The sequence below is a fragment of the Phasianus colchicus genome, chromosome 13 (assembly GCF_987193195.1).
Source record: "Phasianus colchicus chromosome 13, bPhaCol1.hap1.1, whole genome shotgun sequence".
NCBI classification, from domain to species: Eukaryota; Metazoa; Chordata; class Aves; order Galliformes; family Phasianidae; genus Phasianus; species Phasianus colchicus.
This window is the reverse complement of record NC_143448.1, coordinates 1,964,750-1,989,765: the sequence shown is the minus strand read 5'-3', so window position 1 is coordinate 1,989,765 and position 25,016 is coordinate 1,964,750. Positions and strand designations below refer to the sequence as shown.

The following is a 25,016-nucleotide window of genomic DNA, read 5'->3' as shown; positions in this document are numbered from 1 at the left end:
ACCATTTCCATGTAGCAGACCGTGCCTTGAAATGTGACATCAGGCACAAACGTGAGCTATGGCTAGGAATTTGCAGCCTTGTGCTGGCAGTGGGTTGCACCAAAGTGTTCTGAGGATGGCAGAAAGCTGTGTTTTCCCCAGGGTGTGGGTTGCACGTGGCTTTTAGAAGGGGCAGGAAAGGGTTGGAGGAGACTTTGGGAAAGGAGCCTGAAACCTGGCTGTAGGGAAGAGTGTTTATTGCATCAGTAACTTACATGAATTCATGCCCTCTCAAAATTGCTGTATTTTGGTAAACAAAGAAATTGTCATCTATTCATCTAAGGAAACTAAACTCAGAGTATTGTGCTGCGCTCATTGGCCAACAAAATTAAAGAAGTGGAGAAGTCTTCAAGGCAATTACGCTCCTACAAGCAAGAGTGACTCAGCTGCATGCTTTTCCCAGGGGACGATGAAAAGGATTGGTTATTAAATGTTGTGCTTGGCAGCCAGCAGCCAGACTGTGGCTGTGTCCTGCCTGGCGAGCCCCAAGGCTGAGTGCTGGTGGGGTGAGCTGGGACCAGGGGGAGCAGATGGAGGCAAGCAGCTGAATCAAGTGTGACAAATCAGGCTCTGTTGTCAGTGGCAGCAAGTCCCACACATCAGTTTTGATTTTTATTTTTTTTAAATTTATTGTAGAACATTCCCTTGGTGGTGTGCTGGGTCTGAAGCTGGACCTAAGCAGTCCACCTGCCATCTCTTTGCTGCCCTTTGCAGAGTTGGTGCAAAGCTGGAGGATTTCTGGCTGCTTGGCTGTCCATGGGAATCGGTTGCCCCTTCAGTCCCTGGACATCAGACATCTCCAAGTGGTCAGAACCCATGTAAAATCACAGTCATAAGGTTGGAAAAGACCACTCGGACCACCAGTTCCAAGCCAAGCCCAGCCCACCCCAACCATGCCCACTAACCATGACCCTCAGTGCCACATCCCCATGGTTCTCGGGCACCTCCAGGGATGGGCGCTCCACCACTTCCCTGTTCCACTGCCTGATCAGATCTTTGCAGTCAACAGCAACTGTTCTGCAGCATCACAACTCTGCCTGGCAGAGATCCCAGGTAGAGCATCAGTCTGTCCCTGCTCAGCTGACTAGTCTTAAAGAAATGCTGCTTGGGAAGGAGGACAGCTGCGTTCTGACTATTGAGTTCTGCTTCCCCTTGGGCTTGTGCAAGGCTAGAAGGACCAGAACCCTTAATTAACTGGCTGTGAGTAGTGCGGTGGTTCCCCTGTTGTTTCTTGAGAGCTGCCATCCATCTCTCACACTCACTGGTGCTCATTACAGACAGATTTTGGCAGCTCTTACTCTCAATGGAAGTCTGTCCTGTGATGAGGAGCTAATGATCTCGGTGCTAAGCTTCTTGATTAAATGATTGATCCCAACCCTTGCTTAGCACTCAGGTACTCTGATGTCCAATAGTGCAAACTCCTACAGGGACAAAAATAGCCACTATCTTTGTCTATTCAGTGCATTACTGTGATTGCATCATTTCCCAGAGCACTTAGGGAAAAGCAAGAAGCAGGGATGTTATCAGAAGTCAGAGCTTAGACTGCGGATTCCTATAAATGGAATGTATGGGACCACCCACTTCCAGCTCCTAGAGACTTGGAGCTCCAAGGGATTTCTGCACCATGGGGGAAATTTGGTTGGTGTGGGCAGGAGCTGCCCTACAAACCCACATGGAGGTGGCCCAGCACAACCTGTTGGTCCTGGTGGGTCTCCTGCTGGGTGCTGCCCCTCGCATCCAAGCTCTAATGCAGGGATGAAGGCATGCTGCAAATCACCCTGAGGAGTACAGCGGGTCTGCACTGGGAATTCAGAGCCTGTCTCCATCCAGACAACCTATCACTATTCCTCAGCAATAGTTTCTTGGGCACAATTTACTGCCCGACTTGCTGCCAGGCTTTGATAAATGAGCTTTGTCATGTAGCAAACTTGCAGATTCACCTCTGGAGCAGAGCTATCGGGTCTCCTTTTCAAGTGAGCTACCCTATGTCAGCACAAATCAGAGGAAAAGCTGTACCTTAATGTCAGTGAAGATCTCACACCCACTGGTTGGTTTGGACATGTTCTTTGGCTGGTGGCAGCGCAGTGGCAAGGGCTGTGGGGGCAGGAAGGGGATTCATGGTGTCGTCCACGTGAGGGTGGAACATGTTGCCCAGAGAAGCTGTGGGTGCCCCATCCCTGGAGGCATTCAGGGTCAGGTTGTTTGGCATCCCTTGGATTGGTCAAAATTGGGTTGGTGAAGGGGGGGTCCTCTCCCAGGGAGGTAAAACACAAGTTGCATAAACCCCTGCATAATTGTTTTTTTCAGACAGCATAGCTTAGATTTTGTGAAATGTACTGTGTCTTTTACCCTCATACCTTCAGCCTTCCTTTCCCCTGCACTCACAAATCTCCGTTGCTCCCACCCTGAGTTGATCCTGCTCCTCTTGCAGGACAGCAAAGATTCATGCTGGAGGGTTGAACCCTATCAAGGCGTCATCCCCCCTGAGACTGAGGTGTCGGTGGCTGTCATAGCCAACCTGGACGACACCAAGAAATTCCAGGACAATGTGAACATCTTCATAGAGAGCAGCAGCACCTACATGATCCCCGTCCGGGCTGTTGGCATCGGCACCACCATCGTCACCGATAAACCCTTTGCACCAGAGCTCAACCTGGGGCCACACTTCAGGTAGGGGCTCAAGAGTTTGGGATGCATTGCGGTCCTTCAGGTCAATCCTTCCTCTTGAGGTCCCAGCAGTGCTTCATTGATAGGAATTCCTTTAGAAATGCCTCATAGCCGTTTGAAAGGCATAAAGCGCTCGCCCTCAAAAGCGACCGCAATGGAAACCAGTTGCTAACTTGTCGCTGAATCGCCCTTAGTTATAATGTGTTCATTTCCTCACTTTGTCAAATAGAGATCTGGAGCAAAACAGCAGGTCCCGGAAGCCTCTGGCTGAAAAACACTACATTACCAATATAAACATATTTCCCTTTGCAATAATGTTGCTTGCTTTTTCACTCAGTGTGGAGTATTGGTTCACAACAGCGTAAAACCTGGTGGTAGCTTGTTAGCAACTCCTTGACGAAATTAATGATGCTGTTTTATTTCTCCTCTGCCCGGCAGTGCTGGAGGAGCAGTAGAATTTCTTTGCCCTTGATCAGCTCACTTGTCTTTCCCTGCTGAGCTTCTGGTTATTAGGTATAGTTTTCCCTTGTTTCTCCTGCCTGTATTTTTGTATTTGTTATTATTTTTTCTGCCATCTTTGCCATCACAGCTGTGGAATCACAAGGCATGGGATGGTGGCTGGGGACAGGTATGTCCCGTGGGCATGGGGGACACTTTCTATGACCAGCCCTGAAAGCGAGAGGAGGAAAAGCCTGCTGATATTGGGCAGGATAAATTAATTGTTAATTGAAAGGGCTCATCTCGAAGAGGGGCTTCTGTGTCTTACGAGCAGGGGAGGAAGGCAGGTCCTTACAAAGAGCCCAGGCACCAGCTGAGCTTCTCAGGGCTGTGGTCCTGCATCTGGCACGAGTGCTTTGAGTTCTCCATGAGACGTCTCATGCTGAGTTCTTACACAGCAAACACTTCTGCAGTCTGTTTCAAAGACTCATTGCCTTCTGTGTTTGTATTTAGCTCCTTAGGGTGGACGTGTGTTTTGTGCTGGTTTTGAACTTTTCCTGGAACTCATTCATTCCCTGGCCAAGCTGAGATTTATAATGGGTAAAATAGTTACTCCAGCCTTGCCTGCAGTTAGTGTTTCTTTACATGAAAGAATCAATTTCCATTAAATGCTCATTTAGGTTTATGTCTCGCTCTGGTTAGTTACCCCCTGCTGGTCTCCTCTGCAGACAGACTGGCTCTCACTGCTGTGCTCATATCAGGAGAACTTCCATTGATCCCATGTACCAATGTCCTATTTATCATCCCAAAACACAGCACCAGGGCAAAGGATGGTGATCTGTTGGGGGCAGCAAGAGATGCTGGGGGAAGCACCTTGGAAAAATACAGTGAGTGTGGAGCCCTGAAGTTAGTGGGCATGGTGGTGATGGGTCAGTGTTTGAACTAGATGAGCTCAGTGGTCTTTTCCTTAATGATTCATGAAAGCTGTTCCTCTCACACAGACCAAATGTTGCACGCTGATAAACTTGGGACAGCCGTGGTCTGGCTTCTGCTGTAGCCAGCAGAGTGCTGAAGCTGGGTGACTGTTGGGAAATCCCAGCTTCCCTGACACTTTCCATCTTCTCTGCTTCTCTTCCAGCCTGAGTTCCTGCTCTTATCACTTCAAGATAACGAACAGGGGAAGGCGCACCCACCTGCTCTACTGGACCATAGAAGGCTTCACCCCGCTCCACCAGCGCAGTCGCCTCCCAGCTGTGGGTGACACCAAGGACAGCCCCCCCCAGGGCCCCGTGTTCAGGCTTTGGCCGCTGAGGTTGGAGCTGATGCCGGGCAGGACGATGGAGATGACACTGGAAGGCTTCTCCAGCACTCCAAGGGTAAGGTTGGGTTTGGGGCTGAGCCCTTCCCATCGGGTTACATCCATGGGGTCGACCTCAGTGCCCCTTGGCTCTTAATGGAGAAAATGAGCATTTGCCTTCAGAAAGTGTTTAAATGCCACAAGTTACCATGGCAGCACCAGTTGCTTTCCTTGCTGGCCACCATCAGTTGCTAAGGCTTTTCTTGTTTCTATGGCTACCATAAAGCCATCTTGCTGATATCAAAATATGGGCTACTTTAGGGGGCAAACAGCAGGTGACAAGGTGATAAGGCGATAAAGCATCCCATGCTGAGGCGGAAGGGAAGGGCAGAGAAAAGAATTAAGCTCAGAGAGATTAGGAAGTAAGTAAATAATAATTAAACAACAACACACAAGAAAGACAAGGTGATATATCTGGGGGAAGCATCCACAACACCTGCGGGAGGGGGCAGCGTCTGGGAGCAGCAGCATTTTTCCTCCGTGCACAAACACAGGCAGAGGGCTTGTCTGACACCAAGCTACAGAGGAGAAAAATGAACACAGCGTGTGTCAGCCCTGGTGATCACAGGAGGACGTTCTCCACGTGGGGAACTGCTCCCAGGGATCGTTACCATTGACAGCTGGGGCTTGTGTCAATATTTCCACACCAGCCCTGCTGTCCCAAAGGCAGTTGGTCTGCCAGTAGGGCTGTGCACCCGTGAGCTGCAGCTTGAGGTGTTAATGGGGTCGCTGCATGGGCCCCTTTTGCCCGGGGAAGCCCAATTCAGAGGACTGCAGAATGGCTCGGGTTGGAAGGGAATTGTGCAGGGAAGCAGCCAGTGAGCAGGAATGAATCTGCACCATGCCCCCAGTTTTGAAAGGTGTTTGAGGGTGGTAGTGGAGGAAGATGTGGCAACTCATGTGGTGGGACTCTCCACGCATTTCACTTTGCAGTTCTGAACTCTAGGAGATTGCTGGAGAGAGGGAAAGGGAACCAGGGAGGAAATAGAAAGACCAGGGCACTGGAGAGGGTGTTGTGTGCTTGTCTAGTTGTTGGCAGCCCTGCACATAGCATGGGGGTTGAAACTAGATGATGATTATGATTCTTTTCAGCCCAGGGCCATTCTATGATTCAATGAAAGCTGAATATGGATCTGTGAGCTCAGTTTGGGCTCCTGGGGCCACCTCCAAGCCTCTGGGAAGGCTCTTGCCTTGCTTGTGTGGGGTTGCAGTGGGGCAAAAGGGGGATGTGGAGAAGTGATTCCACAAGGGGAACCAGGAGAATTTGGAGTGTAAGAACACTTAGCTTGGGCAGACGGCTGCCACCTGAGATGCCCTGTTACATGGGCTTCTCCTTTGTATCCTTTCCTCTAAGCTTCCAAGGGAAGGCTTGTTGGCTTTGGACCCTCTTTTCCCTTAATGCAGTTATTTTTGTAGTGATGTCCTACTGCTTTCTGAAAAGGTTATGCTCAGCAATGGGGCACATGGGAGACTGTGGCATTGCAGGTGGTGACGGAGCGGCTGCTGTGCCATGCCATCATAGGCAGCAAGGCAGGGAAGACCCAGATCATGCAGGTGGACATCACGTGCGAGTTCATTGCCCCTGTCCTGCAGCTCTCCTCCAGGGAAATCACTTTCCGTGTGGAGAAGGTAAGTGGCTGGGTTGTGTCCTCGTGCTCAGTTGTGGGGCTGCTGGCCTAAAGCCTTCGGGATGCAAAGTTAAGTCTTCTCCGAGTCCATGGAGCTTTGGTTACTGATTTGAACAGGACCATTCCTTGCTTCCTCACCCACGTAATGCTGGGATTACAGCTCCCTGTCAGAAGCAGACTGGGGCCACTTCTAGAGAGGCATTGGTTTCTGTACTCAGTGTAGAGGAGTTCTGAGGATCCCCTGTGGCACACTGAAGTCTGAACACCGGTCCTATAGGGAGGCTGAGAAAACCGAGAGTGCTGTCAGCAGCTCAGATTGATGAGGAAAAGCTGTCATGGTCTCTTGTCTCTCTGCCACTCTCCCTGCTGCTGGTAGAAATGTTGGCTCTTTGCATTTCCCCATCACCTCCTTCAAAGAAGCCGCAGACGTCCTTCAGTTGCGCTGACGATAACAGCAACGCAAAGCAGGTGCCCTTTGGTCTCCTAACTCCTGCCTCCTGCATCATCTTTCCCTCTCCCACAAGGTGTCTGAAAAAGAGAAAATAGTTCATTATTTATTGTCAGTGTTTCCAGGTCTCTCTTCCAGCTCCCTGGCTCTCAGCATAGCCCACGATCCTGCGAGCAGCTCAGATTTAATGAGAAGCTTTTCTCTCCTCCCTGGTGCCCACGCTCTGCTCAATGTGTGCTCTCCCATTTACTGAGCACGATGGCATGGCAGATGGCTGAGAGGAATGCGTGTAGAGCTCGTTTCCCAAACACTAACTTACACAAGTGGAAATGAGCCTTGCACCTCTCAGCCCAAAGCTGGAGTTGTATGATGTGGATTTGCTTTGTTTTGGCCATGTAGAAGCAGCTGCCTCCTCTTGGGTCCCATTGCTTCCTCTGTAAGAGACTGATGTCTCCAGTCCCCTGCAGGATGCTGTGGCTTCTGAAAAAGAAAAGTGTTTGATGAACTTTGAGAAAATCTTTCTAAAAGAGGGAAAAGCAATTAGAGTGGTCAATAGAGAGATCTGCAATTCAGAGGTTGAAAAACGTGCAATGCAGCAGAAAGGGAAGGAGCCCAATGCCCACTCCTTCTCCATTTGTTGTTTCCTGTCTCTGTAGCAACCCAGCGATGTCCTAACTGCTCAGCACAAACCTCTGCACTTGAAGAACATCTCCTCCCTGCCACTCAGTGTGGTGCTGTTCGTGGAGCAGCCCTTCTTGCTCTGCAACGCAGAGCAGCAGCCTCTCTCCATGGACACCCAGGTGAGCAGCTCGGGCTTCATGGTGCAGCTCCAAGAATTGGAGATGTTTGGTCTTTGGGTCAGCAGCAGCCTGGTCTGAGCTAAACCACATTTTAATTGAGCTGCTGAAAGAAACAAGCTGCCTTTCTAATGGGTAAATTTGGATTTTCCCTCTCTGCTGCGAGCCTGAGGCTGCAATGCCATTGCCCATATTCCGAGTGTAAGAATGAAGAAACTCTTCAGGAGTCAGGGCTTACCATAGAGCTGATGTGGTTATGTTTTTGGCATGTAGCTTTCTCAGGTCCAGGATTCAGCAGACCAGTTTTTCTCTTGTATAGAGCAGAAATGTAAGCCTGAGATAGTCCCATGTAGGTGTTCAGGGTGCTTGTGAGCAGACACACACCATAGAGAAAATGAGGGATGAACTGAGAAACCCACATTGGCATCCCACCTGGAACACCACGTATTTACATACTTCATGCCACCAGACATGGAACTGCATCATGCTGCTGATTAACACAGAATCATAGAATGGCTTGGGTTGGAAGGGACCGCAAAGACCACCTGGTTCCACCCCCTGCCATGGCCATGGTCAACTGCTGGATTAAGCACTAGGTCAGGTTGGCCAAGGCCCCATCCAGCCTGACCTTAACATCTCATCTCCTTACAGCCACTAAAGCTGAAGACTGGGGAGGAACTTCACCTCTCCATCAGATTTAACCCCGCTTACGAAGAGGGTTTGAACATCCGGGTAGCAGAGCGGGCTCTGAAAATACAATATCTCGAGCACCCTCTTGAGGAGCACGTTGCTGTTCGGGGGGAAGTCTACTTCCCAAATCTTCACATGGGGACCACGGCCGTGGACTTTGGCTGCATCTTGAACGACACTGAGGACGTGCGTTACGTTGAGATGACCAACTGCAGCCCGCTGCTCGTGCGGTACCGCTGGTCGTTCCTGGCAGGCAGCCGTGTGAGCCAGATGAGGTACGTGCCTTGCCCTTTTCTCCTTCCTTGTGTCCTTGTGTCTGTAATTTGCAGAGCCCAAGGCTGTCTGCTTGCCATCTGACAAATTGCTTTCAGCTTTCCCATCTGGAAATGTCACCTACTGGATGCGGTCGGGGTGAGTGCTCAGGGAAGAGGTGACCTGCACCAGTCTGAGACTTGGGAGGGACATGGTGTGTCCTACAGCTGCAAATGGAGGCTGTAGGAGCCTACAACACTTCAACCTTCATCTGTAGCCCAGAATCTCTCTTACCTCTGAGTCGTAAAGTCATTAAGGTTGTAAAAGATTGACATCAAGTCCAACTGTTCCAGGCTGGATGTGGCTCTGGCCAGCCTGGTCTGGGGGTTGGCAACCCTATACATAGCAGAGGGGTTGAAACTACATAGTCACGGTGGTCCTTTTCATCCCAGGCCATTTTATGATTCTATGACCTACCACCTATATTGCCCACTAAACCAGCGCCCCCAGGGAGCAGAGCTCCCCCGTGGATTCCAAGCCCAAGGGCCATCTTGCAGTCATGCTGAAGCACATCTGTAAGCACATTTCCAGCCGTTCTTCCCGCTGTGGCCTCTCCCCATAGTACAAAAGTCTAGTCTGGATGGTTTTAATTACAGCAGCAAATGGTTTTTCCATAATGCCCTAGGAAAGTTAACCACTGTGCATTGAAGTGCTGCTCTTTTAAATAATACAGATCATCAATAAGCAGCTTTGTTTGGAGAATTGGATCTGGTTCACAGCAGGAGACCTGCTGGGGACTGGAAATTAGCTGTGGCTGTGTGGAGGGCTCAGGGGAGGATTTGGGCTCTGGGCAGCCCATTCTCAGCTGGGTCTGAGCAAGTAACAGCAGACCTTCTTGATGCATGGCACCATCAGGAATGGGCCCTAAAGGTTTCCAGTCATGCAGGGGGAGGTAGGCAGGCAGGAGGGGAGCAGGGCTGTAATCGTTGCTTGGAGGCCGCTGTCATCTCCTGGTAAATTAGATTAGGGTTTAATTACAAGCTAAAGGGAGAATCTAATTTTGATGATAGAACAATGCTTATATTTTATAATAACAGAGAAACAAGCACATTACACCAAAGCCTGTATGGAATTAATTTCCTCTGGGGCCACTTGTTGGCCGGTTGCCTGTTTATCTTTACTCTTATTATTTAGAACCCCTTTGAGTTTTTGGAAATGTGAGAGCTGAGTTGTTTTTTTTTCAGCTTTTAATCACCCTGTCCCCACCTAAATTGGCTTTGCTGGACCTGAGCCCACAGGCAGTGGTTCTTGCAGAGGATGCTGAGTCACCCAGCTCCATTGGCTGGGCAGCACCAAGCAGTTCCAGCATGGGAGCATGGGCAGCATGGCAGCCTGCGCTCCATTGGTCTTGGGTGTAGACCCTTTGCTGGCTTGTTAGTGAGGAGGATGTTACGACAGCTCCCATTTCTGCTCTGCATCTTAATTAAGCATTAATATACTCTCCCTGGGTCCCTCAGCAGACACCATGTGATTCTCTGTGGCAGAGCTGGAAATGAAGGCAGTCTCCGAGCTATTAACACCTCAAATTGCTCATTAAGAGCCCAGCAGAAGGGCAGCATGTCAGATATTATTTCTGGTCCACATTAAGCACTGTTGGTATTCTAAATTATCGGATCAAACTAACTCAGCCTGACGTGGGGAGAATCAAACATCGGGTCCCATGAAGGTGAGATTGATGGAATCTAACCATCCATCCATCTAACCTTGCTGGAGCCCATCATCAGAGGCTCCCAGCATCAATCAGACACACACATTTATTTTGACCAGGACATAAAAATGTTATTTCTCTGTCTGGACAAGATTGTGCCTAGATTTTATTATTTTTTTTTTCTTCTAACTGTTGCATGCATTATTCTCCTCCTCCGTACTCTTTAGTTCCTCAAGCAGAGCAATCACGTCACCCAGCCCAAGCATTGCTGTGGTTGGACGTGCCCAGGTCATGCCAACCATGCCTCTTTTCCAACGCTGCTGAGCCATGAATCTCTCGTGGTTCCTCCTCCCCTAGAGCACAGAGCAGGGACAGGCTGAGATCAGTCTCTCCCCTTCCCTTGCACCTCACCAAGTTGAGTTAAGCACTGCACTGCAGTGTTTTCTGCTGCGTCGGGATCAATTTCCAGAACAACCCAGAGGGAGGCAGAGCCAAATTCAAACACCACATTTCTTATCTTTAAGATCTCTTATCTTTAAGGTTTCTTCCACAAGGGCTGACTTGTGCCTCTTTCCAAGGAAAGGACATAGCTCCTCCATGTGACTTGAGATTCCCATCAAAAAGAAAAGCATTGCATCCACAGGTTGTACGAGGCATTTCTAGAATAACCAGAGACATCTGTAACAAATGCATCCTTCCTGCTACTGCCAAAGGCTCAACACTATAGTCAGCTGTTCTCCAAGGTTTTCTTCTTTATGGGAGCAAGCAGCAATGCATGGCTCCTTCTGAGCACTGCTGTTCCTGCATGACCCCTTTGTCCCTGTCCCTGTTTGAGACCCAGGTACACAAACCTTCCTGGGAGGCAGCTTGCGTGCTCCATGTGGTCCGTGCTCCGGGACAAACCATCTGCACAGCTGTGGCACCTATTAAACCTGCTTTCTGCCTTGATCTGATGCCTCTGCAGTGGGAACTTCATGGCTACAAACCCAAAGCAATGCATCGCTAGCAAATCCTTTGTGTAAAGGGCTTGTTGAGTTAGGAAGATTCTCTTTCTTTTCTACCTGGGATTTTTTCCACCGATTTACTTCGAACAAACAAGGAGTCTTTCTCCTCCCAAGTGGGTCTTCTGTGGCATTAATAATTTCTTGTTCCTCTGCCCTCCCTCCTGCCATGTCCCCCGGCAGGCTGCACTGCAGGGACCCTGCCAGCCAGGATGCTGCCTCGTTACTGACAAAAACAATCTCTTGTTGTACTTGATGGGGCCTTTGTTTGTGGTGGTTTTATAACTAGGAAGAAATGGAAAATAGAGACAGTGAAAAACAGTGCAAGGCAAAAATCTGACAGCAGCTCTCTGTCAGGTGCCAGAGGAGAGGGGTAGCAAAAAGTTACATCTGAAATGCACGCATTTGTTGTGCCCTGGTGCTGGGGAGTCTCACACGAGGGACAGGAGTGTGCACCCCTTTCTCCCCAGTGTTGTCATGAGCCTGCTGTGACTCAGAGAGCTCACAAGCCCCCTGGGGCAGCAGATCTGGGGCTTTGGTAGCTCCAAGGTAACTGCTTCTCCACAGCCCCATGGTGTTGGGTCTTTCAGTTTGGAGAGCTGCAATTCGTGCTTGGGATGCAAGCTAGCTCTCAGGAGGCTCTGAGCTCAGGGGCAGAGATGATGAGGAGATGAAACGAAGAAAACTTGGGTTTTCTGAGGCTCAGGTTGGATATTAGGAACAAATTATTCTCAGAAAGAGCAGTGAGGCACTGGCACAGCCGACCAGGAAGGTAGGGGAGTCACTGTCCCTGGGGGAACCATGGAGATGTGGCACTGAGGGATGTGGGCATGGTGGGGGTGGGTGGGGGTTGGGCTTTGGGATCTGAGAGGTCTTATCCAACCTTAATGGTTCTGTGATTCCTTTACCCAGTGGTGACCAACCCAAGCGCTTCCATTCTCCATGGTGGTCTTGGAGAGCAGTGCCATGGCATTGGGGAACACACTGGGGTAGGGCAAGTGAAGGCTATTTTCAGTGCAGTCACCTGGAACTGAAAGAAGAGTGGTGCTTTATGGGTTGACCTCCTCCAGAAACATCTCCTGTGCCTTTCTGTGCCCACGGGCAGGGTGAGAAGTGCAGGTGCCCATGGCGCCTGGCCCTGCCCCAGTGGTTGGGGTTCTGCAGTGCCAGGTCCCATGGAAAAGCTCTGAGAGAGCCAGAAGCTGTGGCAAGAGAAGCTTTCAAGACCCTGTCTGATTTTTCTGATGGAAAATGATGGGTCAGTTGAGGTTTCAGGTGATTTCACATGCAGGAGCTGAATGTGGGAGCAGCATCCTTCAGTCTATGGGGCCAGGTCTCCTCTCTTGCTGCTCCAGTGCCCCGTGAGGAGGAGGAATGCTCGTTCTCAAAGCAGAGACTGCTTGCATCCAGCCAGCTGCAGTGGCAAGATGCAGTTTGGGTGTCCGTCCCAGTGCTGATGGCTCTTGCTCAGCCTGCATCATCACATCGGGTTGGCAGCAGCAGCGTGATTTCTAGCTCCTCTATTTTGGGAGGAGGGTGTGGGAAGCGGTGTGAAGCTGTGTCCCCAGCAGTCTCACAGACAGGCTTATTTCTGGCATCTCAGAGGCTGGGGATGGCAGGGCCTCCTCCCTCCCTCCCCACTGGCCATCCAACTGCACTCCCATCCCCACTCTTCGCTCCATGGAGGTTTGAGCTGCACTCCGTGCACACGCAGTGGGAGACCCTGGATGGTGGAAGGCAGCTGGGGTTGGGTGAGATGGACACCGTGTTCATCTCCCCCCTCCCTCTGCTTTTCTAAGACCTCACCTTGGGGTCCCTTGCTGGGACATGAAGTCCCAGCAAGCAGAAGCCCAGCAGCTCTCACTGACCCGTTGGCTTGTTGGGATTCCTTCCCTTTCGTCTTGCACTTATTGCTCCCATTTCCAGGCTTTCCCCCTGGAAGTGGTCCATGGCTGCCTTGCAGCAGTACTCGATGATCACATCAACTCCTGGAGTCCCAGAGAGCTTCTACTTCAGCATGAGAAATATTGCTGTTGTCGAGGCGCCGCGAAGTTGCCTCAAACCATTCTGTAGAATCAGGGGTAATTTAATAAATGGTTATGGATTTTCCATCTCTGGGCTTTACCTCTCCTCAGGAGTTATTAACCCCGTAGTATTTATCTCAAGCAGCTCCAAGCTGTGGTTATTTTCCCTTGCTAGGGTGGATGTTGGCTGGAGGACTGGCTGAGCCATGAGTACCCACTGGGGAGTGTATTGTTAAGGGCAGGCACCAAATTCCCAGCTAGGAGTGAAGCACCCAAGGCTGCTGCAAAAGCCTCTTCTTGGCTCTTGGTTAAAAACAGCCAAGGCCTCCTTCCCCCAAAGTACTTAGCACTGCTGTTTGGCTCTGTCCTCATTCCAGGCACAGAGTTTGAGCCTATCCCCAGTGGCTTCCATCAGCCTCATCCTGCTGAACAGCTCATCCATCCCATGCAGGATTCCCACTGCAGGTCCCTGTTCAGATGTATTCTCTGTTCTAGATTCAGTCCTCCAGTACCTAAATATTTCATCAAACCCCAACCAAAGAAAGAAGAAGGAGCCCCAATGGAGCCCTTGGCATCAGCAAGCAGCAGCAGCCATGATATGGACATGAAGGAGCCAGACCAAGCAGTGGGAGCAGCAGGAGAACCTTCCCCAGAGCCAGCAGATGCAGATGGACCCCTGGAGACAGAGGTAGAGTGTGTCTCTACCTATAGACGTCCTGCTTGGATGTTGCATTGACAGTCACAGAGCAGATGGGTGCTTTCCCAAAACAAGAGGTTGCAGACAGTCTGCTGTCACCTGGCTTTGGGAATGGCTTTGCTGACTGTTGGTGTGCTTTGGAGGTCGATCCCAGTGGTGGTGGGGTCAGGAAATGCCAAAATGAGCATGAAGTTCAAGGAGAAGGGCTGTGCCTGCTTGCATCCTAATATCAACTGTGTAAACATTGTGAGTCCACATGTTTTTTTTCTTAGCCAGAAGCAATGATACCCTGTGGCTGCACAGAGCAGTGTGGCTAAATGCTGAGTTAGAAGCATGCAGTCTTTTTGATTTCCTGCTTTGTTGTCATGTATACACAAGTAAACCAGGGAAATCCAAGTGGATGTGCCTAAGCAGGATCCAAAACTGCCTCAAATCTGTACTGCAGTTTGATTTTCTGCTCACGTTGCTGTATTTAGGCTATATCTGTATAGCCTTTCTGGGGAGAAGGGAGATTGTAAGCTTAGAAGAGTCTGGCTAACATCTTTTGGAATGCATGCTTTGCTTGTTTTGAAAATGCAGATACGACAAAATGGTGTTGAAACCAGGACATGTATGTGTAGTGCAGAAAGATGTTGAGGATGGTGGGTTTGGAGAGGTTCTGTTGGGGCTGGAAGGGAATTAATCCCCTTATAGCTCCTTTTGTAGGCTAGGAAGGAGGATGGGGAGCTGTGCTCAGAGTTTCGGAGTTCTACACTGCTGAAGTGAGCAGCACTGGTTGTTAGCTGAAAGCTCTATAACTGCTTGTTGGCCAAAGAATAAACTATATAAGGCCAAAAAGCCTTTTTGAAGAGTGCTGAAGATGGCCAAATCTTGCCATTTCTTCCTGAGAAGAAAAGGGAATGTGAGAAAACTCAGCCTTCCCCTGTGTTTTATCTGTTAGGGGAGATAGAGCCTCTAATTGGGTCTCAGGATGTCCCCTAAATACTCTTGCAGCTACTACTGAAGTCAAGACTGCAGAACAAAACACTTCTTCTAATTAAGAAGAAGCACATATTCCTCAACTCCAAGACCAATTACAAAGCCTTCCTGTGTAAATAGGGATCAAAACCCCAAGGACAAGTTATCTTCTTTTGAGGGCACTTTTGAGGTTAAATACCACTGAAGCAGCATCTCAGCTGCCTTGGCCAGGATGGGGCCATTCAAAAAGGTCACTCCAATGGAGATCTTCAGCTCTCTGGCAGCGGGGAGCAGATGAGATGAAACCTAAGCAGCACTTGAAGGTCTGCCAGTCACTTCCCAAGTCCTTATTTTTCAGTTTTTGATGTTCTTCTCTTGTAGCTGGGTCCCTTTTTTAGTCACCTCACCTGTCCAGGTTTGGGGCATCAGTTGTGGATGGGCTCAGAACCACATTGAACTGATGGCAGGGACATTCCATGTTTGATTGGTGCCTGGCTTCAATCTCAGCTGTGTCTAGCTTGACAAGGTTCTTCCTTATCCATTGAGACAATCATAGGATGTTGTCAGTGTTGGTTCATAGAATACCCCAACCTGGAAGGGACCCATAAGGATCATGGAGTCCAACTCCTGGCTCTGTGATCTGCATGGGTCCCTTCCAACTCAGGATATTCTATGATTCTTCAAACCAACAGCGAAGAGCCCACGCAGGTAGGATGTGGATGTGGCAGCAGATGGAATCATAGAGCAATAGAATATCCCAAGTTGGAAGGGACTCACAAGGATCATCGAGTCCAACTCCTGAGATTGATCTCCCTCCAAGCAGTCAGCTCTTGCTGCAGCTCCTGGTGCTCTTTTTCCAGCTGCTACCACCTGCTGTCCAGGAACTGGAGAGTGCTGCAGAGATGGTGAGTGCTGCAGAGACTCAGAGCCTGGTGGAGACCAAGGAACCGATGGAGTTTGTGGAGAACGAGCCCCTTGCCTTGGGTGTGGAGGAGGTAAGAGCTATCTCCTTGCTTTGACTTCCACATCTTCAGTGTAGCAAGCAGTTGCCTGGCCCCTGCACATGCTGATGGCCCTTGGTGCTGCTCAGTGGCCTTGCATCCCTCCAAGCACACCATTGTGCAGTGCTGATGAAGCAACCAGCCCTGGGAGAGGCCATGCAGGACGTGTTGTAGGGCTGAGCAAGGACCACACCTGTGGGCATTATTCACCCTGTTGGCATTAATCAAGTGGGCATTATTCATTCTCTCGGCATTAATCAAGCAGACTGTAGGAAGTTTTTGCAGTGGATTTTGCTGCAGCATTTTAAGGGAGGGCAATGTGTTAGTGCCCAGAAAAGGACAAGAAGCCATGTGGGCTGAGCTGGAGCCCTCCCCCAGCTGCAGAACTCTCATCTCCAAGTCTCGTGCTTCTCCAAAAGCAGTTAAAGCTTCTAAAGGCATGATCTGCTGCGGAGAGAATGCATTGCTGCCAGGAGACCTCCCAAATTATGCTAATGTAATGTATTAATGAAAGCATTAATTAGTGAGTATGGGAGAAGATTTCCCTGTGGTTCCTCCGCTGAAAAGCGGAATGGCTGTGAAAGAGGTTAGGATGATTCTGTGTGTCTGAGTGCCCCTGCAGCCACGTCCTTCACTCCAAGCCAGAGCTCCAGCCTCACCCCAGGGCTGGGTGGCTCTTCTGCACTGACCTTGATGCTCCTTACCCCAACCTCCCCTTCCTGCAGGTTTTTGACATCCTGCCACTATATGGCGAACTGCAGCCAGGCGAGAGCCAGCAGGTCACCTTCACCTTCTTTGGCCATGCCAACCTGGTGGTCCACATCACGGCACTGTGTGAGGTGCAGGGGGGTCCAACCTACGAGGTGATGCTCAGCGGGGAGGCCTCAGTCATCAGCTACCTCCTCGATGTCACAGAGATCGACTGGGGGCTGCAGGTACCACAGCTTCTCTTGGGGCTGGTCCTCATCTTCAGCAAGGTCTAGGACCCTTTCCACGAACTCTGTCAGGTGGACAGCTTTCCCTGCCCTTCCTCCAGCATCTGTGTAACACATCTTGCATCCCAGCTGTTGTTCTTATGGCCATTTCCATTCTGCAGAGCTGGGAGTTCCTCAAGGTTTCTAGCACTGCTTCCCTGGGCAGAAGGGTGAGGAACATGTCCTTAGGACATCCAGCTCCTACAGGCTGAGACCCAAGGAGATGCTCTTTACTACTGCTTTTGATTAAGCAACAAAATAAATCAGGGGAGAAGCTGAATTGGGCTTCCCAGTCAGTAGGTGGAGAGAATTTCCCCAGAATAACTCCTACTTTCCCTGTTTTCAACTAAAAGCCATTCAGATATTTCTAACTACATACAGCACTGTCTCCCTTTTTGCTGCTAGCTCCACCAATGCTTGCAGACAAATGCCCATCCAGCTATTGCAACATGCATGCTACTTTGCAGGGATAAATGATGAGTAGTGGGGTGATGACCCAGAAGTGGCCACTAGACTTTGGCACTGCAGAACAGGGCAGCTGTCCTGGTTTATCTTTGATTTTTGGTGGCATTTGACCCTCTGTATGTGGTTTGTTTTGCACCTCTACAAGCCAGCCCTGATACCCGTTCCTATGCCCTGCAGCTGTGGGATCCCCACGTTAGTGTCATCTCACCTTAGGAGGCTCAGTGCCCATCTTCTGTCCCTCCACAGCTGTTTAATGAAGTTGCTGAAGCAGAGCTCACCCTGCAGAACAGTGGCAAGGTGGGATTCCAGTACCAGGTGATGAGCCCCAGCGACTGCCCTCTGCCTGGCGTGCCCCTGGTGCTGCCCAGCACGGTGAGTACAGGGCAGCACAAGCACTGAACCTTGGCCCTGTGGGGCAGAGAAGGGCTGCTTTTGTTCTCTAGCTGGCTCCTTTGCCAGAAATGGGCAGCCCTGGTGCAGGTCCCTTGCTCCTGCAGAGCTTTGTGGGGCAGTGAGGGGGGCAAGGAGGAGAGGAGCACCTGGCATCCTACAAAAGGATGACACGCTGATGCCCTCTTGCTGTGAGCTTCCGAAGTCGCAGCTGAGACTTGTAGCAGCATCAGCCTTGTCACTTCTGCTTTCCCCTCTCTGCTCCTGTATGTCGCTCACTGTCTGTCCACCCAACTTTGGTGCCTTCCCCCTTCCTTCTCCCACTCTTTGCAGGGTTATGTTGGACCTAGCCAGGAGCAGGTGCTGAAGGTCTACTACCTACCAGGAGTACCTGGAGCCTTCTGCAGGACTTTCCAGATCCAAGTGGGGCACTTGGAGCCAGAAACCATCACTTTGAAAGGGGAGGGGAGCTTTCCCAGGATCTGCTTGGATCTGCCCAGGAATATCAGAGGTGAGCTCTGCCTCTCTATCCCCAGGAAGGTCCCCTGTTTTCCTCCTGTGCTATACACCCATTGGGTGACTGTCACCCACCTGGAGGCTTGAGGGGTGTCACACCCCAACACCCAGCCCTCCAGCAGATTTTTGAGTCCCCAGTTAAGGGAACCCATGTGGGCTTTGCCCCAGGAAGGGCTTGCCAGTGTGTCTGCCAGCTGGAAGGATTATTGTCTACATGACCAGCAGGGCACTTGGCAGGGACAGATTAGCATCACACTGCAGGGGATGAGGTGTTCCTCTGTATGGGGAAGATGGGTGGAAGTGAGCATCCAGATTCAGAGGAAAAGCAGCACCTGCTTGCCATAGACTGCCTGCAGAGTGCTGCTGTGAGAAGACAAGGTTGGAGGAGGGGTGCTTCCCAGCTTACATGAGATTGGTGCTGTACTCCCACTTCTATTTTCGGATATTTTCTTCCTTCAGGAAATGAAAAATATGAGAAGATCCTTCAGGAGGCAAAAGAGAAGGTGGAGAAAGAGAGCCAGAAAGATGAAGTAGTTGTTGCTGGGGAGGCCACAGCCACTGAGACACCCGTGGATGACTTGGATACAGTGGTGAGAACTTGGTTCTGCCCTGTTTGGCATGTGCCACCCTTCTGCAGTGGGGTTGGGTGTGCCCTGCTGTCACCTGGGACCTCCTGCCTGTGATCATCCATCCCTTCTGCATCATCTTTGAGTTTATAGCACTTTGTGATGGAGATGCAGGGCATCACTGGGGTGCTTGCTCACAAATTCTGCCACATTCATGGAATTTAATAGCTGAATGTAGGTGCCCCATCCCTGGAGGTGCCCAAGGTTGGGTTGGATGGAGCCCTCGGCAACCTTATCTAATAGGTGGCAACCAGCCCGTTGACTCTGCTCTCCACAGTTGGACATTCGGCTGCAGATGCAAATGGAAGAGATGCTGGTAGAGGAACACGCCTTGGAGCAGCAGGTCTCTTGTCTCCCAGAGGACTTTGTCTTTGACCAGCGAGCTCTTCAGAGGCTTCTCAGGTTGGTGGGGACTCCCTGCCTTCAAGTGCCGCAAGGTAACGCCCAGCACCACTGCTCCTGAGAACTCCTGCAGAGCTGGGATCTGGGAAGGAGCTGATCCAGAGGGATGTACCACGCTGTCTATGAGCAGTTGGGTGCCCTCCCATCTGCAGGGCCACCCACAAGCTTTGGGGGTGCCTAACTCCCCACCTGCTCCATTCCAATGCAGACCATGTTGCCTATCCATCACCACAGGCAACACCCCTTCTAACTAGCCTCTTTTGTTCCAACAAATGACTGAGGTAGAAGACACACTACAAAACAGGTGGTTTGTGTTTTGCTGAGTGGGTTTCATCTGGAAAAAGACCTTTCCATGAATCTCATGTGTGCTGGTAACTGCCTTCACCAGTGCTAGGATCCATGGAATCTACTATCCGTGAACCCATATCCATGCACTTACACCATTTAAAACTAACCTGCTTTTTGTTAAGATCTCACTGCTAGCTGAGGAATAGTTTAAAAACTCTCCTTATTCCTTCTTTCAGGGTGCAGCTGCCTGAGTACGTCCTGGACTTTGGCTATGTCATTCTTGGTAACATCCATACACACATTGTGAAGGTCACCAACACTGGGCAGCTGCCTGTGTCCTTCTGTGCAGACGGACGTGTCCTGCGTGACACAGGTAAGTGGGATGGAGGTGCTTCTCATCATTTCTGATGGTGTATGGCCCTGGACACATGGAGGGTTTTGAGTGCTTTTTTGTACAGCTTGCTCCTCTTCAGGACTCCATGCTCAGTAGTGTAGAGCCTGAGTTCTTCTGGACAGTGTCCTGGCCCACCTGTGGCTGCCCAAATGCTTGGGTGCAGGACTGAGATGGCCCAGTCACCTGGGAAGCCTCTCAGCATCTCCAGCTCCTGACTACCAAGAGGTTTTGTACACGCTGTGGGCTTGCGTTGCAAATAGAGGAACCCTTTGTGGTTGAGAAGTGCTTTGGTCATAACACCTCTGTTCATCCTTCATGAGGAAAGAGCTTGTGAGGTCTTCCTTTGCATCAAAACAGACTTCCAAAACAGGCTTTGACATAAGGCTTGTCATCCACCATGCCATGAGACACCATGTTGAGTTACCATGAGATGAATGAATGCCTCCTCCAAGTTGTTGTTCCTCCATTTGAGTAAGGGAACTTTAGCTGGATATCCCTTTTGAGGAGGTCACCAACCATCCTTGGGGTGAAGGATTCCTTGTGACACAGGGCAGCAAGTCTTCTCTAGAGGTGAAAAGGGCTCCTTCACAGAGCAGTCACACCTGTATGACTTTTTGGTGCGTTGGTCGCTCATCTCAGCTGCACTGTTGTCATCCTTGAAGGTTTCACTGTGGAGCTGGACCGTGTGACAAACCTGCCATACTGCGAGACCGAGACGTTCGAGGTGCGCTTCGACCCGCAGAGTGCCAACGTGCCACTTGGAGCAGCAGATGTGCTGCTGCCCATCAAGGTACCACCTTTTGTCACTTATGTCAGGCAAGGCATAGCAGCAGGACCCACCTGGGCTCTCAGCTGGACACTCTACTCTTCACTAGGTCACAGGAGGCCCCACGTTTCACCTCTGCCTTCGTGCCTGCGTGACTATGCCATCCCTCTGCATCTCCAGGGACAGCCTGGAGTTCTCCACTGTCCAGTGTGGGCAGTGTCAGGAGGAAACCATCCAGCTCTACAATCAGTTCCAGGTGCCCTGTAAATGGTTCATTACCTTGAAGGAGCCTGTTAAGAAGGTAATATTTAGTAGGCATGGAGGGATGGGTTGATGGTTGGACTTAGGTGGTTGTGCAGGTCTTTTCCAAACTTAACGATTCTATGGGTTAGTGGGCATGGTGGTGATGGGTTGATGGTTGGGCTAGATGATCCTTGGGGTCTTAATGATCCTATGACTTCTATGATTCTATAAAGCAAGGACAGCGTGTAGCTTATCAGTTGGTTTTCCTTGGCCTCTGTTTCCTTTTTTGCCCCCTATGAGTGCCTGAGCACTTAGGTTACTACTCGTGAAGCCTTTGAAGGGTACAGGGCAAGGCTGGTTCATCTCAACCTGTTCCCTATCTGGTGCTCCTCTTGTCTGCCATCTGCGCCCGTGCCTCCTTGTCCCCAGCCCTGTGTCTGAGACCTGCAGGAATGGTGGGTCCATCATTACAGGTCACAGAAGCCTCACAGGTTGGTTTCTGTGCCCAGGTGGATAAATATTTGCCAGCAAGTGTGCGACGGAAACTGCAGCAGGAGCTGAAGGCCAAGCCCTGCGTCTTCGAGGTGCTGCCCTTGGCTGGGGACCTCACCCAAGGGCAACGATGCAACGTGAGGGTCAGGTTTACACCCACTGAAGAGGTGAGATGGGCAGAGCTCTAACGAGAGCACAGGGAGAAGGAGCACACTGCAGGGCTGAGCCTTGGAAGGGCTGCTCTGAGCTGATCAGCAGATTGATGAGGTGCATTCCTGGGCATGGCAGCACAGACATCCACACCACTGTGATGCCAGTGATCCCTGTCACGTGGCCCAGGCACTCTGGGAGACAGCATGAGCCAGGAAACCTTCCCAAAACTTGGGTTACATCTGACTTGGAGCCTGTTAGCATGTGGCAGTATGGACACGGATGCTTACATGCCTGAAGTGCTCCCAGTGATGTAGCAAGCTAGTTGAGATGTAACCATCTTATCTGTGGCTTTGACCAGAGTCAGACATGTTTTGACCAGAGCAGAGAAGTTTCTAGCCAGGCTCGTCTGCCTCTACCTGATTCTGCTGCTTGATACAGCGACGCCAGGGCTGTGTCTGAGCAACATAACCCTCTTTTCAGAGATCCTACAGATGCGAGCTGAAGATTAACATTTGCCAAAGCAGCCGACCTCTCCAGCTGCAAATGTCAGGGTATGGGCTGGAGCCACGACTGGAGTTCGACCCCCCACTGCTTGAGCTGGGACCTCTGCTGCCATACAGCAGTGGAGCAACAGGGACAGTGGTGGTGAAGAACCCATGCGAGTTCCCCATTGAGTTTTACTCACTGGAGTTTGACCAGCAGTACCTTGCTGAGGAGCAGGTGAGGTCTGGTCCTCGTGCCATGGCTTCATGGTACTTCAGTTCCCCGAGGAAATGTAGGAAGTCCCCAAGGCAAGGTCTGGTGGCCTTTCATTGTCAAGTCTTCTCTTCTTCATGTGTTGCTTGGTTTCTTTTCCTTATGCATGCAGATCCTGCGGATGCTGAAGGACTATGATTGCCGCAATACCCTATTGCTGCCTCCTCGTGCCCCGGGTGAGAAGCTGCCCCCGGAGGTGCTGGAATACTACCAGGACCAGAAGAGGCTGCAGGATGAGCAAGCCAAATCCAGGACTGGGGATCCAGCAGGCCAGGACAATGGTGAGGCTGTCCTGAATGTGTCTCACCCACAAAGATTGAGTGAGCTCCTCAGCCAGTAGAACCAGTTCCACCATCACCAGTATTTTAAATTTTCTCCTTCCAAACAACAAAAGCAGATGCTCAAACTTCCCCCAAGGCAGACACAGGTTTCTGAGTGCCTTGGGCAACTCGCTTCGCAGGGAGTTCTCCATCTTTTTTCATATGGCCATGTAAAGTGACGAATGGCAGAGGGCAAGTTGTTTGGCCACATTCATCATCATCAGCCTTCTCCTTGTCCTTTCTCCTCAGCCAGTGGTGAAGATGTCCAGTCTCTCTTGGATCAGGGAGGAAAGCACTCTGCTGAGATCATTCATACCCTCTCATCTCATTACTCTGTCATTCCTCCCTCCACTTCTGATGAAAGCCAGTCCAACAAGGTGGACTCTAAATCTGAAAGGGGAGAAGAAGAGGAGGAAGATCTTGAGAAAAGACATGGAGCAGGTCAGAGCCCTATGATTATTGCCTCTTCTGTGTCCCCTGTGGCAGAAGGGCCTTTAGGCATCCCTGGGTGCCTGTGCTTTCCCCTTTCTGCCTCTCCATTTGCTGCATTCTGAATGGGACTTGTCAGCAAGCGATTTAAGGCAGACCCTAAATACAAGAAGAGCATGGGGAAGCCCCAGGTGCGATACTGGAGTCAGCAGGGTCTCCTCTCCCAGGATCTGAGGGGATGGGGAAGAAGTTGAGTATCACTGGGTGTGCAGGAGGCTGATTTCTGTACTGCGTTCTGCCCAGCAGAGCATCAGCGGAGCACCGGCAGCAGCAAGGAGGCTACAGGAGAACTGGATGACAGCCCTGTGCTCAGAGCCATCGCCCGCCACCTGGGCATCGATATCTCTCCTGAGAGCCGTGAGGCCCAAAACCGCCAAGGAATCGCCATCATCATCCACGGGGCACCCCTGACTGGTGCGTGTGCCACACGGGGAGGAGGAGCAGGGAGAGAGGCATCCTGGTGGGCCGCCACTTGAAGTCAGGTGTCCGTGGATCTGCAAGGCTGTGAAGCAGCACCAGGCCTTCCCCCAGCTGGTGGAAGTGGCTCATCTTGTGTCTGTACAGCTGGGCTTGTGTCCCCCCAAACGAGGTGGCCTTAGCCATGTTGCCTCACAGGAGTGTGTTGGCTTGTGGCCTCCAGAAGGGCTGATCCTCACAAACATGCCTCGGTGCTGCATGAAGAGCCCTCTGAGACAGAAATAAATGGTGGTGGGACGGGGCTCGAGCACTGAGGTGACAAAGCCCTTGGGTGGCAGTGAGCTGGAGGTGATCTCCCTCTCTAGAACAACATTTCTAGCCGCATTCAGGCTGCCTCCCTCTTGGTTTCCCGTGCCGGTGTCACCATGTAGGCCTTCCTCTCCCTCAAGGAAAGACATCGGTCGCAGTCGCCCTCTCCAGGCATTATGGCACAGCCTGCTTGTCCATCGACTCGCTGGTGATGGAGGCCATCTCTGAGAGGAGCAGCTCAGCTGGGCTCCGTGCGTGGGAGCTGTGCCTCAGGGCTGCCATAGAGCAGGGCCACAAGGAGACGGAGGATGCTGGTATGTCCAGAGACGTGGCCAGAGCCACCCCAAGCACCCATGACTTCTTAATTACTCCACATGAGCTGCTGCCCAGAGAGTTAGGAGGTGCCCAGTGCCATGGATGGGGCCCTGGCCAGCCCAATTTACTGATTGGCAGCCCTACCCACTTCAGGGGGTTGGAACTCGATGATCTCTCCAACCTAAGCCATTCTGCAATTCTATGGCTCTGTTAGTTGGCAGTGTGTGGAAGCGCAAAGCCAGCTTACAAACCCTCTCCAGTTGTTTGAAATCTCTTCATTTTGAGGGCTCACATGGGGATGCTTCCTGCTGCCTGCAGGCTGCTTAGCACATGTCCCTTTTCCTGAGAGTGGTGAAGCACACCTGCATATTTCTCAGGGTTTTTATTATTTCCTCAAAGCTAAATTCAGCCAGCTCTCCATGGCCATCAGGCAGAACTGCTGCCTGTTTTAACGAGGAAAAAGCCCTGTGAAGTGGCCTCATTAAGCACTAGGTGCCTGGCTTGGAGAGCGATTTCACAAACATGAGAGAAAGGGAAGAATAGCCTCCCCGAGGAGCCTCAGATGAGAGACATGCTGCAGACTGACTCTTTTCTCCAGAGATTTTTCCTATTTACGCCATCAGCTCATGGATGTTATGCTGTTCCCCACATGAAACCAGCAACTTTTAAGGTGTTTTGTTGGACAGCTGGTGCTCCTAGCAGGGCAGATTGAGGGCAGACATCAGTTTTTAAAGGAAAACTTTGCATTCCAAGCCTTGGGTTGGGTTGGGTTGGGTAGGGAGAAGATGGGATGGGTTGGGATATCCAGCATGGAAAATGTAGCTCCAGTGGAGATTGGTGGTGGCAGCTGGGGCAAGACTGAGCATTGGAGCATCCGTAGGAGAATGCAGGGTGTGGAAACAATGGTCCTGAAGGGTGAACCCTTGGCTTGATCTCTAGGGGACATACCATGCAGCTTTTTTTTAGTGGTAGTATTTAGTATTGAGTGGTAGGTGGA

At 50.9% G+C, this 25,016-nt stretch overlaps 1 protein-coding gene across 3 annotated transcripts in view; it reads left to right on the top strand.

Moving 5' to 3' along the window:
- Positions 1-25,016, top strand: part of HYDIN (HYDIN axonemal central pair apparatus protein) — a 108,655-nt gene that overhangs the window by 55,637 nt on the left and 28,002 nt on the right. For 2 of the 3 annotated variants that reach the window (XM_090149737.1, XM_090149736.1), the window contains exons 19-39: positions 2,471-2,709; positions 4,283-4,520; positions 5,987-6,130; positions 7,234-7,377; positions 8,026-8,339; positions 13,545-13,737; positions 15,564-15,698; positions 16,430-16,639; positions 17,390-17,515; positions 17,867-18,044; positions 18,509-18,639; positions 18,953-19,077; positions 19,602-19,738; positions 20,422-20,549; positions 20,635-20,826; positions 21,278-21,427; positions 21,894-22,133; positions 22,282-22,450; positions 22,739-22,930; positions 23,222-23,392; positions 23,845-24,018. In XM_090149737.1, the coding sequence (XP_090005863.1) occupies positions 2,471-2,709; positions 4,283-4,520; positions 5,987-6,130; positions 7,234-7,377; positions 8,026-8,339; positions 13,545-13,737; positions 15,564-15,698; positions 16,430-16,639; positions 17,390-17,515; positions 17,867-18,044; positions 18,509-18,639; positions 18,953-19,077; positions 19,602-19,738; positions 20,422-20,549; positions 20,635-20,826; positions 21,278-21,427; positions 21,894-22,133; positions 22,282-22,450; positions 22,739-22,930; positions 23,222-23,392; positions 23,845-24,018 (3,730 nt within the window). The remainder of the gene's footprint in view (positions 1-2,470; positions 2,710-4,282; positions 4,521-5,986; positions 6,131-7,233; positions 7,378-8,025; positions 8,340-13,544; positions 13,738-15,563; positions 15,699-16,429; positions 16,640-17,389; positions 17,516-17,866; positions 18,045-18,508; positions 18,640-18,952; positions 19,078-19,601; positions 19,739-20,421; positions 20,550-20,634; positions 20,827-21,277; positions 21,428-21,893; positions 22,134-22,281; positions 22,451-22,738; positions 22,931-23,221; positions 23,393-23,844; positions 24,019-25,016) is intronic. The other variant, XM_031615478.2, reaches the window with a different exon arrangement.